The sequence below is a fragment of the Nicotiana sylvestris genome, chromosome 9, assembly GCF_000393655.2.
Source record: "Nicotiana sylvestris chromosome 9, ASM39365v2, whole genome shotgun sequence".
Lineage (NCBI taxonomy): Eukaryota > Viridiplantae > Streptophyta > Magnoliopsida > Solanales > Solanaceae > Nicotiana > Nicotiana sylvestris.
Window position 1 is genome coordinate 11,521,555 of NC_091065.1, and position 13,649 is coordinate 11,535,203.

General features: G+C 40.4%; 1 protein-coding gene across 1 annotated transcript in view; it reads right to left on the reverse strand.

Moving 5' to 3' along the window:
* LOC104244182 (zinc finger BED domain-containing protein RICESLEEPER 2-like) overlaps window positions 1-13,378 on the reverse strand; it is a 29,951-nt gene extending 16,573 nt beyond the window's left edge. Inside the window, exon 1 of the mRNA XM_070156826.1 lies at window positions 13,196-13,378. Coding sequence (XP_070012927.1) covers window positions 13,196-13,378 — 183 coding nt within the window. The remainder of the gene's footprint in view (window positions 1-13,195) is intronic.
* Between the last annotated feature and the right edge of the window lie 271 nt (window positions 13,379-13,649).

The window sequence follows — 13,649 nt, forward strand, 5'->3', positions numbered from 1 at the left end:
GGCAATCCCTCACCATATGGAGTGTGTCGCCACACTCAAAACAAGTTTTGGGGGGACATGGCGGGTGTGACTAGCTCGGGCTAGGTCTGCTGGATTGACCACTGAAAGCACCCCGTGCAGGAGGTGCACTCGATACTAGAGGTGCATAATAAGGCTCCTAAGTCCTAGGAGGAGCTGGAATACCACTGGTTGCTGGACGAGTTGAATGAACGGGGTAACTCATATAACCCCTACCATGACGAACTACAGTTGGAGCATGGGCACCAGAATAATGGCCCGACTCTCGAGACCTCTTGCCTCCCTCTCCTCTCTATCACGAGCATGCATACCCTCCATTTTCCTAGCAATGCTCACCACCTACTAATAATAAATATCCATCTCTAACTCACGAGCCATGCTAGACCTGATGCTGGGAATGAGCCCCTCAATAAACCGGTAAACTCTCTTAGGAACTGTAGCAACCAAGGCTGGTGCATGCCTAGCTAAGTCAATGAAATGGATAGCATACTCCGAAATAGTCATAGTGCCCTAGCGCAAATGCTCAAACTTTGTGTGCCATGCATCCCTGAGGCTCTGAGGGACAAACTCTCTCAAGAACATATCTGAAAACTAAGTCTAAGTAAGGGATGCTGCCTCAGCTGGACTGTCCAACTCAAAAGTATGCCACCACTGGTAGGCTGCCCCTCGAAGCTGGAAGGCAGTGAAAAAAAACCCCACTCGATCGTGATATACCCATAGTGCGGAGGATACAGTGACACTCCTCCAGAAATCCTAGGGCATCATCTGATACTGAACCACTGAATACAAGAGGCTTATACTTTTTGAACCTCTCAAGCCTTAACTGCTCATCCTCTAGAGCCACTGCTCTATCCTCGGGTTGATCTAGAACTATAGGCGGTACCGATATAACCTCTGGGATTTAATCAACCTGGACTCGTTGCTCAAGAGTGCAGGTGGCGGGAGTCTGTCCTCCTCTCCCGGCCTGGGATGTGGCTGCAGCAAGGGGAATCATCCCTACCTAAGCTAGAGTGGTGTACATGCTCATGAACTGTGCAAGAGTCTTTTGAAGTATTGGAATAGTAGTAGTAGTAGTAGTAGGCATATCAGGTGCCTGGACTCTGGCTAGAGTTGCTGGTGGCTCCTCTGTGGTAGCTTACGTGGGTGCTCTGGCTGCACCACAAGCAGTCCCTCGACCTCTACCCTAGCCTCAACCTCTGACGGCTCTAGCAAGGGGCGCGAGTGCCTGGTCATCTCCGGTAGACACGTGTCCTCACCATCTGTGAGAGAATAGAAGACAAAAGTTTAGAATTGTGATATCAAAAATCTCTCACGACAACGAAATCAAATGAAGTGAAATTTTCCTAACAATTACATAGCATCTCATAGATAAGTACAGACGTCTCTGTACCGATCCGCGAGACTCTAATAAACCGGCTTGTGATTCATGACTCCTATGAACCTAGAGCTCTGATACCAACTTGTCACGACCCCAATTTTCCCTCCGTGAACTATCATGACGGCGCCTAGTCTCTACGACTAGGTAAGCCTAACAATTTGCAGAAAAAAGGATACAACAAATAAAAAACTAATAGAAACTACGGATAAACATAATGAAAACATTTAAGATGCAGCTCGACATATACAAATACACACTCTCAACTCAAAAGATCTCCCAAAATCGGAATCTCATGAAATCACAAGCTATGGATACTACATAGTGCTCTAACTCCAGAATGTCTAAATCAAAGTAAATACAGAACGGCTATAACTACAAGAGAGAATGGAGAAGGACTCCTCGGTCTGCGGACGCGGCACATATACCTCGATGTCTCTGAAGAATTGCCTCACCGCGAGGATGGTAGGGCTGAGCCGAAGAACCTGGATCTGCACATGAAAAACATGTGCAGGAAGGGCATGAGTACACCACAGCGGTACTTAGTAAGTGCCAAGCCTAATCTCGGTCGGGTAGTGACAAGGAAAGTCAGGGCCCTACTGATTATAGATGAAAAACAAGGTAAACCAGTATAGAATACGACAATATAATTAAAGTGCTAACAGTCTATAACAAATAAAAACATAGAAAGAATCTAACTCCGTACACAGAAATAGCAATAGGGGATCTCCCGGGATACTCTCCCATAGTCCCAAACGTAAATGTGCAAGGGAAACTCCTGAAATACCAAATCCGTAGTCCCGAAGTAAATATCCAGTACGGGGATCTACCAGGTGCTGTCCCGTAGTCCCCATTATAAATGTGTAGCGGGATCTACCGGAATACCGATCCGTAGTCCCAAATTAAACAAGCAGGGGGATCTCCAGGGATATCGTCCCGTAGTCCCAAAGTAAACACACAACAACAACACAAAGAATATTCAGTTCAATCAAATTTCATACCAAGGTAAAGTAGGTATTTCTAACCTAGCATGCTGCACGGAATTCAAATAAAGCAGTTTGAACAAGTAAAGCAATTAAGTGGCTTAGACATGCTTCCCTAAACTAACAGTATGCTTAAATTTCAAGTAATGTACAACAAGGAAGGAAAACACAATTATAGTTACTTAATAAAAACAGGATTATCAACAATTAAGGCATGTACGAACTTTCCACCTCACTTATAAAGCATTTCATATATCAACAATACCAAATCCTAAGGGGAGTTCCCCCCCCCCACAAGGTTAGACAAGCCACTTACCTCGAACCAGCTCAATCAACTCGAAATCACGTTCTTGCTATGAATACCCGGCTCCAAATGACTCAAATCTATTCAAATCAATTGCATAATGTAAATATATCTTCAAGTAACTAATTCCACTAACTAATTCAAATCTAACATGCGAAATTAAGAAAATTTCCCAAAAAGTCCCCCGGGTCCACATCTCGGAATCGGATAAAAGTTACAGATTATGAACCCTTATTCACTCACGAGTTCACTCGTACCAAAATTACTCCAATCCGTTACCAAAATATTGATCAAAACCTCAAAATTAGGCCTAAGAACTTTTCCAATTGTTTCCCCAATTTCTCACCCAAATCCGAAATTAGGCTATGAATTCATGTTTAGATTAATGGGTTATAAGCAAAAAGGAGTAAAGAATCATTACCCGCAAACTCCCTCAAAAAATACTTCCAAAATGTCTCCTACCGTGCTCCCAATTCAATTTTGTGATATGAACTCAAAACCCTCGATTTTGAACTTTATGTTCTGCCCAGATGCGACCTTAATCGCGATCGCGGAAGCTCTCACGCGATCGTGAAGAGCAACTTCGCTGGCTCCCAGATTTACCTTACGCGAATGCAATGCGTGCACTGTTCAACTCTATGCGATCGCGGTTAACCTCACACGATGGCGAAGGGATACTCCCACTCCACATCTGCCTCACTTCTTCCTCTTCTAGGACGCGACATAGCCCACGCGTTTGAGATTCAACTTCCACCAATACTACGAATTCACATTCCTTTTCCTGCGATTGCATAGAACAAAATTCCCACTGCCTCATTTAAGCCGTCGTGCTCACGAGCCTCCTCATGCAATCGCGATGAAGGAAAGTCTGCAATAGAAAACCAGAAAAATCTGATCCTTCTCCAAGTCCAAAAATGGTCCATTGAGCATCCGAAACACACCCAAGGCCCCCGGGAGCTCAACCAAACATGCTAACCAATCCTAAAACATCATACGAACTTGGTCCAACCCCCAAATAACATCAAACAACGCTAAAACCACGAATCACCCTCCAATCCAAACCTAAAGAACTTGAAATTTCAAGAATCATACAACCGATGTCAAAACCAACCAAACCAAGTCCGATTGACCTCAAATTTTGCACACAAGTCACATTCAACAATATAGAGCTATTCCAACTTTCAAAATGGGATTCCGACCTCGATATCAAAATCTTACTATTGATTCAGAAACTTCAAAAATTCAACTTTCGGCATTTCAAGGCTAAATTTGCTACGGACCTCCAAAACACAATTCGAACTTGCCCCAAAGCCCGAAATCACCCAACGGAGCTAACAGAATCGATGGAATTCTATTATGAGGCCATCTTCACACTGCTCCAACAACGGTCCAAATTATAAAGTTTAAACTCTCTTTTAGGGACTAAGTGTCCCAAGACATTCCGAAACGCAAAACAAATCATCCCGGAAAATGAAAATAGCAGAAACAAACATGGGGAAAGTAGTTAATAGGGGATCGAGGTGTTAATTCTTAAAATGACCGGCCGGGTCGTTACATACGATTTCATCCTAATCTAAATGAATGTGTTACAAAGGTTTTTCTAGGATTATGACCGAACTTTTTTAGGTTGCCTACATATCCAAAATGAAATCAAGTCTAAACGTAGTTCGAGGCTAATAAAATTATAAATAACAAGATGATGGTGACTGAGCTTGACTCAGGTAGTCGGCATATCCAAATGATAACAGGTCATACCATAGTTCAGTTACAATAGATGCAAAATGATGAGAATGGAAAATGACGTGGCTGAGTCTAACACAGACTGCCTACGTATCCAAATGAAATCAAGCAACAACGTAGTTCAATATAACTGAATTCGATGAGGATTGCCTATGTATTTTGGCAGAAGGAAATCAAGTCGTGGAATATTTCTAAGTACATACAATATGTTGATTGGTTTTTCTTTTACAAAAAGGGAGGGAGAGACAGGACGCTGCATGGGTTGCTACGTATCCCACTGTATGAAGTCAGGTTGGGCGTAGTTTTTTTACAACCAAACCTTAATTCTACTATCTTCAAATGTAGCATTTCTTGATTGTATCTAAGTTGATGGGCTTCGTATTACTCTGCCATCCATTTCTGCTAAGATCAGAGTTCCTCGTGAAAATACTCGATGTACCACATAAGGACCCTGCCAATTTGGCACGGACTTTCTTTTAGCTTCTTCTTGTTGAGGGAATATTTTCTTCAAAACCAACTGCCCGAGTGTAAATTTTCTGAGATTTTGCCTTCTTGTTGAATGCACTGGCCATCCTATTTTGATACAGCTGACCATGGTACACTGTTTCAATTCTCTTTTCATCAATGAGCATGAGTTTCTCCTCTCTGATCTGTATCCATTCTGCTTCATCTAACTTGGCTTCTTGAATGACCCTTAAGGATGGTTGTGATGATTTGGTCAGTCATTTTTAGTTTAGCCTTCATTTCTGTATTCTGAAACCTCGAATAGCTCCTTTTAGCCTTCCTCGATTTGTGTGCACAGTAAGTGTCTCTTTCCAGAAATTATTTATGTGAAAAATTAATGAAAGTGTGAATTTTAACCTTAAAAATGAATTGAGTTGATTACGGTCAACATTTTGTATAAACAGACCTGGATTAGTGTTCTGACGGTCCTAGTGGGCTCGTATCGTGATTTGGGACTTGGGAATATACCCGGAATCGAATTCAAAAGTCCCTAAATTGATTGAACGTGATTTGTTAAAAACTAGTAATTTGAAGGTTTAAAGAATTCCTAAGTTTTACTGTAGGTTGACTTTGTTGCTACCGGGTTCAAATTTCGGTTTCAGAACTTGGTATAGGTCCATGTCACTATTTATGACTGAAGGCGATTTTGTAGAAGTATTTCTTCCCCACTTCATAGTTTAGTATATTTTATATCCTTTTATTCCATTTCCATCAACACCCATTGATTTCTAACCTTAATCTATCACATTTCATGGTAGAAAATTAAGAATTTGGGTAGAATTGGAGATTTTACTTAAATTAAAATTTAGACCTCATATTGAGGTCGGATTTCGAAACTAATCACTTAATCGAGCTCAGGGGTGAATGGGTAATTTGGTTTGGTCCGAATCTTGGGGTTTGACCATGCGGGCCCGGGGTTGCCTTTTGTTGACTTTTTCCGATATCATTAAAGATTGAATCATTTTCACTCATGGGTAGTTTCTAAGGCTTATTTTGAATTGTTTGAACTATATTTGTTTAGATTTGATTGGTTTGGCGGTAAATTTTAGCGTAAAGGCCCGATTGAGATTTGATTTGATTGCGGAGTGAGGTAAGTGTCATGGTTAACCTTGACTTGAGGGATTAGGACTTGATAGTCTATTTTCTACGTGTTCAATGTGTGGGAACAACGTATATGTGAGGTGACGAGTACCTATACGTTATTTTTGTGTTAAAGGATGTGGGTGGAACTTGTTTCCTTGTGTTTTATTGCATTATTAATTATGATATCCATGCTTAGGTTAGGTTATTACTTCTTTGATTATTCCTTCCATAATTATTACTTATTTCATAATTGTTAAGTATTTCTCGAACTCATATTATCTTCATTACATGGTAAGTAAGAGTGTAAAAGCACGAAGGGTTAAGTCGTGCCATTGCATTTATCTCATTTATTGACAGATACATAGTGAGGAAGAGAGTTAAAGCATGAAGGGTTATGCCGTGCAATTTATATCATTTATTCATTATTATATGGTGAGGAAGAGAGTAAATCAAGAAGGGTGATGCCATCCTATTCATCTCATTTATTCATAGTTACATGGTGAGGTTGAGAGCAAAAGCACGAAGGGTGATGCCTTGTCATTTCATTTTGCATATATCATCATTTCATGGTAAGGACGAGAGTAAAAGCACGAAGGGTGATGCCGTGCCATTTTATATCATTGGTTTACCTGATTTCACTGGTTGGTGATTGATTTGGCTATTACGTGATATTTATACATGTCGTAGTTATAATCTTTTTCACTTTTCATGTCCCCTCCCAATTTGTACGTGCTATTCTCTGTTATTGTTACTGCTTCGCATATACTTGTACATGTTTATTTACGTAGGTGTCTAGTAATAGCCTTGTCACTATCTCATCGAGGTTAGGCTTGACACTTACAGAGTATATTGGATCGTGTCATGACCCAAAAACTGACCCAGCCGTGATGGCACCTATCCTGAAACTAGGCCAGCCGACACAAATCCAGAATCAACCATTATTCAATAAAAGTCATTTTTATACCATTTATTAATCAATAATCTCATGATGTAAGTTTAAATGAACAGTGCAGAATAAATACACAATCCCAACATCGGGGTGTCACTAGTCATGAGCATCTACTACAATTGTCTAACAACATCAAGACCAATATGGTCGGGAAAATTACAAGAATATAGTAAGGAAGAATAAGGATGGAGAAAAGCAGGGCTGCGACCACTAGGCAGCTACCTTGCTAACTCCGATGAACCTGCCACCGAGCTTAGAAATACCTGAATCTATACACAAGGTGCAAGGAGTAATGTGAGTACGCCAACTCAATAATAATAAAAGTAAATGAATACTGAGCGATAAGAAATCACGTAAACCACGTCATTGCACCACAGTAGTTACAGTATATTCCCAAGATAGGATACCATTCAAAACATTTCGTTAAATTTTCAACTTCAGTAAAATCCTTTAGAAAATATCTTTGTAACATTTTCAATAGAGGTTTAATGAAATATATAGTGAACGTGATGAAAATCATAATCGGCCTCTCAGGCAAAACATAGTTCGTATACAGTCCCTCGGCAAACAGAAATTCATAGCCATTTCATGACTTAAAAATCTCAGAGAAAGTAACAAAGCCAAATCAATGACTAAGTTCCGAACGTCTTGTAAAACTTCAGTTTAAATGAAACTTGTTTAAAGCATTTGTTGAACATTTTCAATAGAGGCTCGGTCTAAAGATGAGTGAAAGTAGTAATTTAATCAACATATTCAACAAAAACTCACTTTAAGGAGGAGTGAAAACAGTAAGTTCATAAACATGCCCCTCAGGCAAAACATCATTCATATACATGTATATATATCCCCTCGGGCAAGCCTCTCAGTCACTAACGACTCAACTCTTATCAATCAGTGCTCCCACTTAGTACTCACGCTCAATATGTACCATATAATAACTGCTGTGGCGCGTAGCCCGATCCATATATCACTACGGCGTGCAGCCCAATCCATATATATAGTCGACTACGCTCACTGGGAGTGTGCAGACTCTGGAGGGGCTCCTACAGCCCAAGCGTTATATCGCTGCAGTGCGCAGCACGATCCAACATATCGCTGTGGCGTGCAGCCCGATCCATATATCCCTACGGCGTGCAGCCCAATCCATATACATATAAATATATATATTGCTACGACGTGCAGCCCGATCCATAAATATATAATTCTCATAACCAGGCCCTCGGCCTCTCACAGTCATTAACCTCACAATCAAACCCTCAGTCTATCTCAGTCATCAACCTCACAATCAGGCCTTTGGCCTCTCTCAGCCATCAACCTTACAATCAGGCCTTCGGCCTCTCTCATCCATCAACCTCACAAGCCACTCGGACTATCAGAAAAACAGGGCGTTCAACTCAAAATATCATTTGTAGCATCTAAATTGAGTAAATAAGGCTGAGTTAGGAAATCCCTAAAATACAGCATCACTGAGTACAATTATTAAGTCAAAACAGTGAGGAAAAGTAGTAAAATCCCCATAAGGGTCCAAAAATAGTTGCCACGAGGCCCAAATATGGCATTCAGCACAAAACATAATAATTCTTTTCAAAATACAATGATATCAAATAGTTTTCAATCAAATACACGACTTAACAGTCGTACGGGATGGACCAAGTCACAATCCCCAATGGTGCACGGCTCCACGTTTGTCATCTAGCATGTGTGTCACCTCAAAATAGCACAACGATGTGAAATCCGAGGTTTCATACCCTCAGGACAGCATTTTCAATCATTACTTACCTCTATCTGGTCCAAACTCTAGCCCGTGATGCCTTTGCCCCTCGAATCGGCCTCCAGATGCTCCAAATCTAACCAAAATCAGATTAATACCATCAAAATATGCTAATAGAACAAAACCCAATCGAAAATTACCAATATGCATAAAAAATCCCGAAATTGGCCAACCCAACCCCCAGGCCCCGCCTTGGAATCCGATAAAAATCACATCAATAGAATCCTTATTCTCACAAGATTTTATACATACCAAAATCATCAAAATCCGACATCAATTGCCCATTTTCCCCCAATTTCCTCAAACTTTCCTTCCATTTCTCCCCAATTTCCACTCTAATTTCTCAAATTAAATGATGAAATTCAAGACTAAATCATGGAATTAGACCAAATATGAGTGAATAATACTTACCCCAATTGCTCCACTGAAATTCCCCTCCAATTTCACCTTCTCCCGAGCTCTCCAATGGTTTTTGTGATATAGGACTTAAACCTTCAATTTTAATATATAAACTGACTGCCTAGGTATTTGTTCATCGTGAACATGGAAGCACCCACGCATTCACGAAGCACTAAGCTTCACTGACCAAAATTCTCTTCTTCGCGAACGCGAGGCCCTCTCGCGAACGTGAAGAACAAACAACCGACCCTACGCGAACGCGGAACGCTCCTCGCGGACGCGTAGCTTTAACTCAGGAACCTTCGCGAAAGAGAAGAACAAACCTACTTCCCCTCTCAGAAATCCTCCGTAAACCCGAGTCCCTCTCACGAACACGAAGAACAAAGCTCTGCAATAGAACAGAAGAAAAATCTACAACTCTAAAAAACTAAGAATTTGTCCGTTAACCACCTGAAACTTACCTGAGGCCCTCGGGACCTCAACCAAACATGCTAGCATATCCCATAACATCATTAAACTTTTTCCAACCTTCGGGACACCAAAGCCACATCAAAACTTCAAATCATCATCGGATTCAAGCCTATGAACTCCAAAAACTCCCAAATTTCGAATTCGATCAAAAAGTCTATTAAACCTCGTCCGAATGACCTACAATTTTGCACACACATCACTATTGATACAATGGATCTACTCCGATTTCCGTAATTCCATTTCTACCCTAATATCAAAATTTTCACTACCAACCGGAAAATTTCAAATTTTCAATTTCACCAATTCAAGCCTAGACCTTCCACGAACCTCCAAAATACATTTAGATCATGCTCCTAAGCCCCAATTCACCTAATAGAGATAACCAAATCATAAAAATTCCAATTTGATATCATATACTAACAAGTCAAAACTTGGTCAAACCTTTCAAATTTTAACCTTCAAACTGAGAACTGTTCTTCCAATTCCATTCTGATTACCCTAAAAACCAAAATTGATGATTAACATAAGTCATAATACATCAAACGAGGCTAGTCATGCCCAAGAGCTGGCGAGCAAAGTGAAATTTCTAAAAACAACTGGTCAGGTCATTACAGATCAGTTATACTTATACTACACTTCTGCATTTCTTGTGCAGATTCTGGTGTTAGTCCTAGTGGTGCGTGAGGTGTGTCATCTCGTATTAGTGCATACAGAGACTTGAGGTTGATATGCTGGCGTCCGCAGACCTTGAAGTCCCCTTCCTTTTCCCTCTTTTACTGTTGAAACAATTGTATTTATTTCAAATTCTGTTTGTAGAACTTGTAGTTGCTCAGAATCCTTGGGAGTAGATATTATCAAATGGCTTATGTTGATATTGTATCAGATTGGGTTACTCTTTCTAGTTGTATATTATCATTGTGTTTAAACTATTTAAAATTGGCTATTGAATAATCTCACGTCGGCTTGCCCAGAAAGTGGATGTTAGGCGCCATCACAACCCTAGGGTTTGGATTCCGGGTAGTGATGGGTTGGTATCAGAACCCAAGGTTGCCTAGGTCTCACGAATCATGAGCAAGCTTAGTAGAGAATGGAGGATTAGTATGGAGACGTCTGTACTTATCTTCCGAAAGTTATGGAGTTTAGGGGAAAGATTCACTTCTTTCCTTCTTTATTGTGGGATTTTATTATATCATTGATGATTGAACCATTCTATTCTTGTTCTTTCGCAGATGGCGAGAACACGCATATCATTTGTAGCTGGACAGGAACCGAAGCCCCTTGTGGCAGCTACTACTTGTGAGCACGTGATTTTTGTTTCGCACGACAATCACTCCAAAAGAAATAAAAAAAAATAATAATTGGCCCTGCTGTACAAATTTTGGATTTTTACATGGCACTTTGTTGGTTATTTACGATTTTTGCCCATTTTTACTTTATTAAAACAAAACACAAAAAATATGTGTGTCATGCATAATTCGAACCGTAATCCGGTCGTTAAATAGAAAATCATAAATAGGCGTCTTCGTCCGTGATTTTATTTTGTTTGGTTTTACCTGTTTTGAAATATTTCAGTGTGTGTGCAAATAATTGTATTGAGTGTGTGTTTAATTTTAATTTGATTTTTGCTTAGTTTTGTTTTTAAAATAAAAAAAAAAAAAGAAAAAAAAATCTTTTCTTCTTCCGGATTGGGCCAATTTATTAAAATTGGCCCAAAACAAACAACGTCCAAACCAGGCCTGCCCGGTCCACACCAGCTGATACCCAGGGTGTCCAAACGACGCCGTTTTGGTCCAAACTGATCTGGGCCGTTGATCTTAGATTGATCAACGACCAAGATCACCTCCCCATAACCCACTAATGGCCCCGACCCGTTTCCACCCGGACCAACCCAAACCCTTTACCCTCGAAACGACACCGTTCCACTTAAGCCCTCAGATCCAGACCGTAGATCTAGATTGATCTAACGGTTGAGATCAACCCACCCATTCCATATATAAGCCCTTAACATACCCTGCCCCCCTATCCAATACCCCAGCCTTCGTCTCCACAGACCCTTCCCCTCAAACCCTAGACGCCCCCATCTCCCTTCACCAGAAACCCGGCGGCATGAACGCCGGTGACCTCGCCCTTAACACCATAGAACCCCCTTGCCATCCGGAACATGGATCTGTTAACCACGTAGTTCGAATACCATCCCACCTTCTCGAATCTTCATTTGAAGATTCGAGTCAAAACTCGATCTACACCGTTTAACCCCAGCTTCACACCAGACACTCCCCAGACCCCTCGTGACCAAACCATACTTGGTTTGGTCCGAATCTGACCAGGGAAGCATGAATCCCGGATCTAGTTTTTGAACTTTAAAGGTCTTCGTCGATGGTCCGTGTCTTGTTCAAACCAAAGGATTAAGGTCTAATGGACCTTAATCGAAGTGTTTCTCATCTGAGAAACACTTCGATTAAAGTCCGTTCAGCCTTAAGAAAGGTCTGTCTGAATCCGAGTTAAGGTTGTGATTTTTCGATATTTGAGGTGAGTCTTGATTTTTCTTTTCTTATTTCTGTTTAGTCTGTGTGATTGACTAAAGTCCGTTCATGTTTGTTTTAATTTTATCAACTTCTGTTTGTCCACTTTGCCTGAACCTTTGTTGTTTGATCGAGTGTCTTCTTCTACTTGTTCTGATAATGTGTGTATGTATTTGTTGTGCAATTAGTTGAATTTCAAATGTTGACTGATCAATTGGTTCCTCGAGTACCACTTTGCTCAGTCAGTATAATTCGAATCATGTATCGATACTGTTTAAATGTCTGATTTTTGGCTACGATTGTGTATGTTAATGCTAATATAGTCGAGTCGACATGTGTCGTCAATTAGTTTCAACTGTCTGAACAAAATAAATCGATTTGCTTTTGTTGAACATTGCCTGAATCAATTAAGAACCAAGTTCAGTTACTTATAATTGCTAATTTGATTTCAGAAATCTAAGGTTAGGCTGTAATGGTAATCTGAACTGGGGGGCATGTGCACAACATGGGCATAAAGGCCCTTTTTGAATTAAATAGTTTGACAGCATGTGCTGTCAGACTACATCCTGCTGCCCATGTTTTCTTTTAGTTAATAAAATGGAAAGTTAAGCCTGCCAAGGGAATGATGGGGTTTAATACTTAATTAGCTAAAGTGGGACTTGAAAATGGAAGGCACATGGGAGGGGTATGGTGATATTCTAAACAGGCAGTTAAAAGGGGTAGTGTTAAGGCTTATAAAGGGGGGGAAGGACATCTAATAGAAAAAAATATACAAGACCCTGGGATTAGAGGAAAAAACACACACACACAATAGAGGGATATACAGACAGGGAGATACACAAAAGTGAGGAGGGAAGAAAAAGAAGAGATCTGATAGATACACATAGATACAGAAATAGAAAGAGAGCAAGAAAGAGATAAAACAGAAATCAGAAACTTGGTCTTGTTTTGTCTGAAGTTCATCTGTTGTCAATACGTCAGGCAGTGTTGCTTCTTCTAAGTTTCAATCGAGATTATTGTTAGTGTTTTGTTGCATTTGGTATATCTCGAAATTGGATTGTCTGGAGTTTTATTGCCATCACACTGTGTGCTGTTTCATTTGGCTGTTTCCTCTTCAACTCTAGTTCCACCTTGCAATAGAATCTTTTCTGTTGTGCTGTCCTGATTGCTGCTGTTACTCTGATTCTTGATGCTGCTATTCTGTTTCCTGTCCTGCTGCTATTGCTAGTCCTGTTTCTTGCTGCTGCTGATTTCCACATCTTCTTCTTCTTCTCCTTTGCATTTTCAGTATTTCCAGGTACACATTTCAAGTCCCATTTTGATGTAACTGAAACAGTTTGAAAGCATGAAATGAAAAAGGTTGAAGAAGTTCAAGTATTTGTTGTAATATTCATGGTACATTAACGGGCCTGTAAAAATTGATTAGTTTATAATTCAACAGTTCGAAAGTATGTACTGACATTCGACTGAGTTTACCCCTTTGTGTTTTAGTTCGGTAGTTGTTTGTTAGTATGGGGTATGTATACTCCG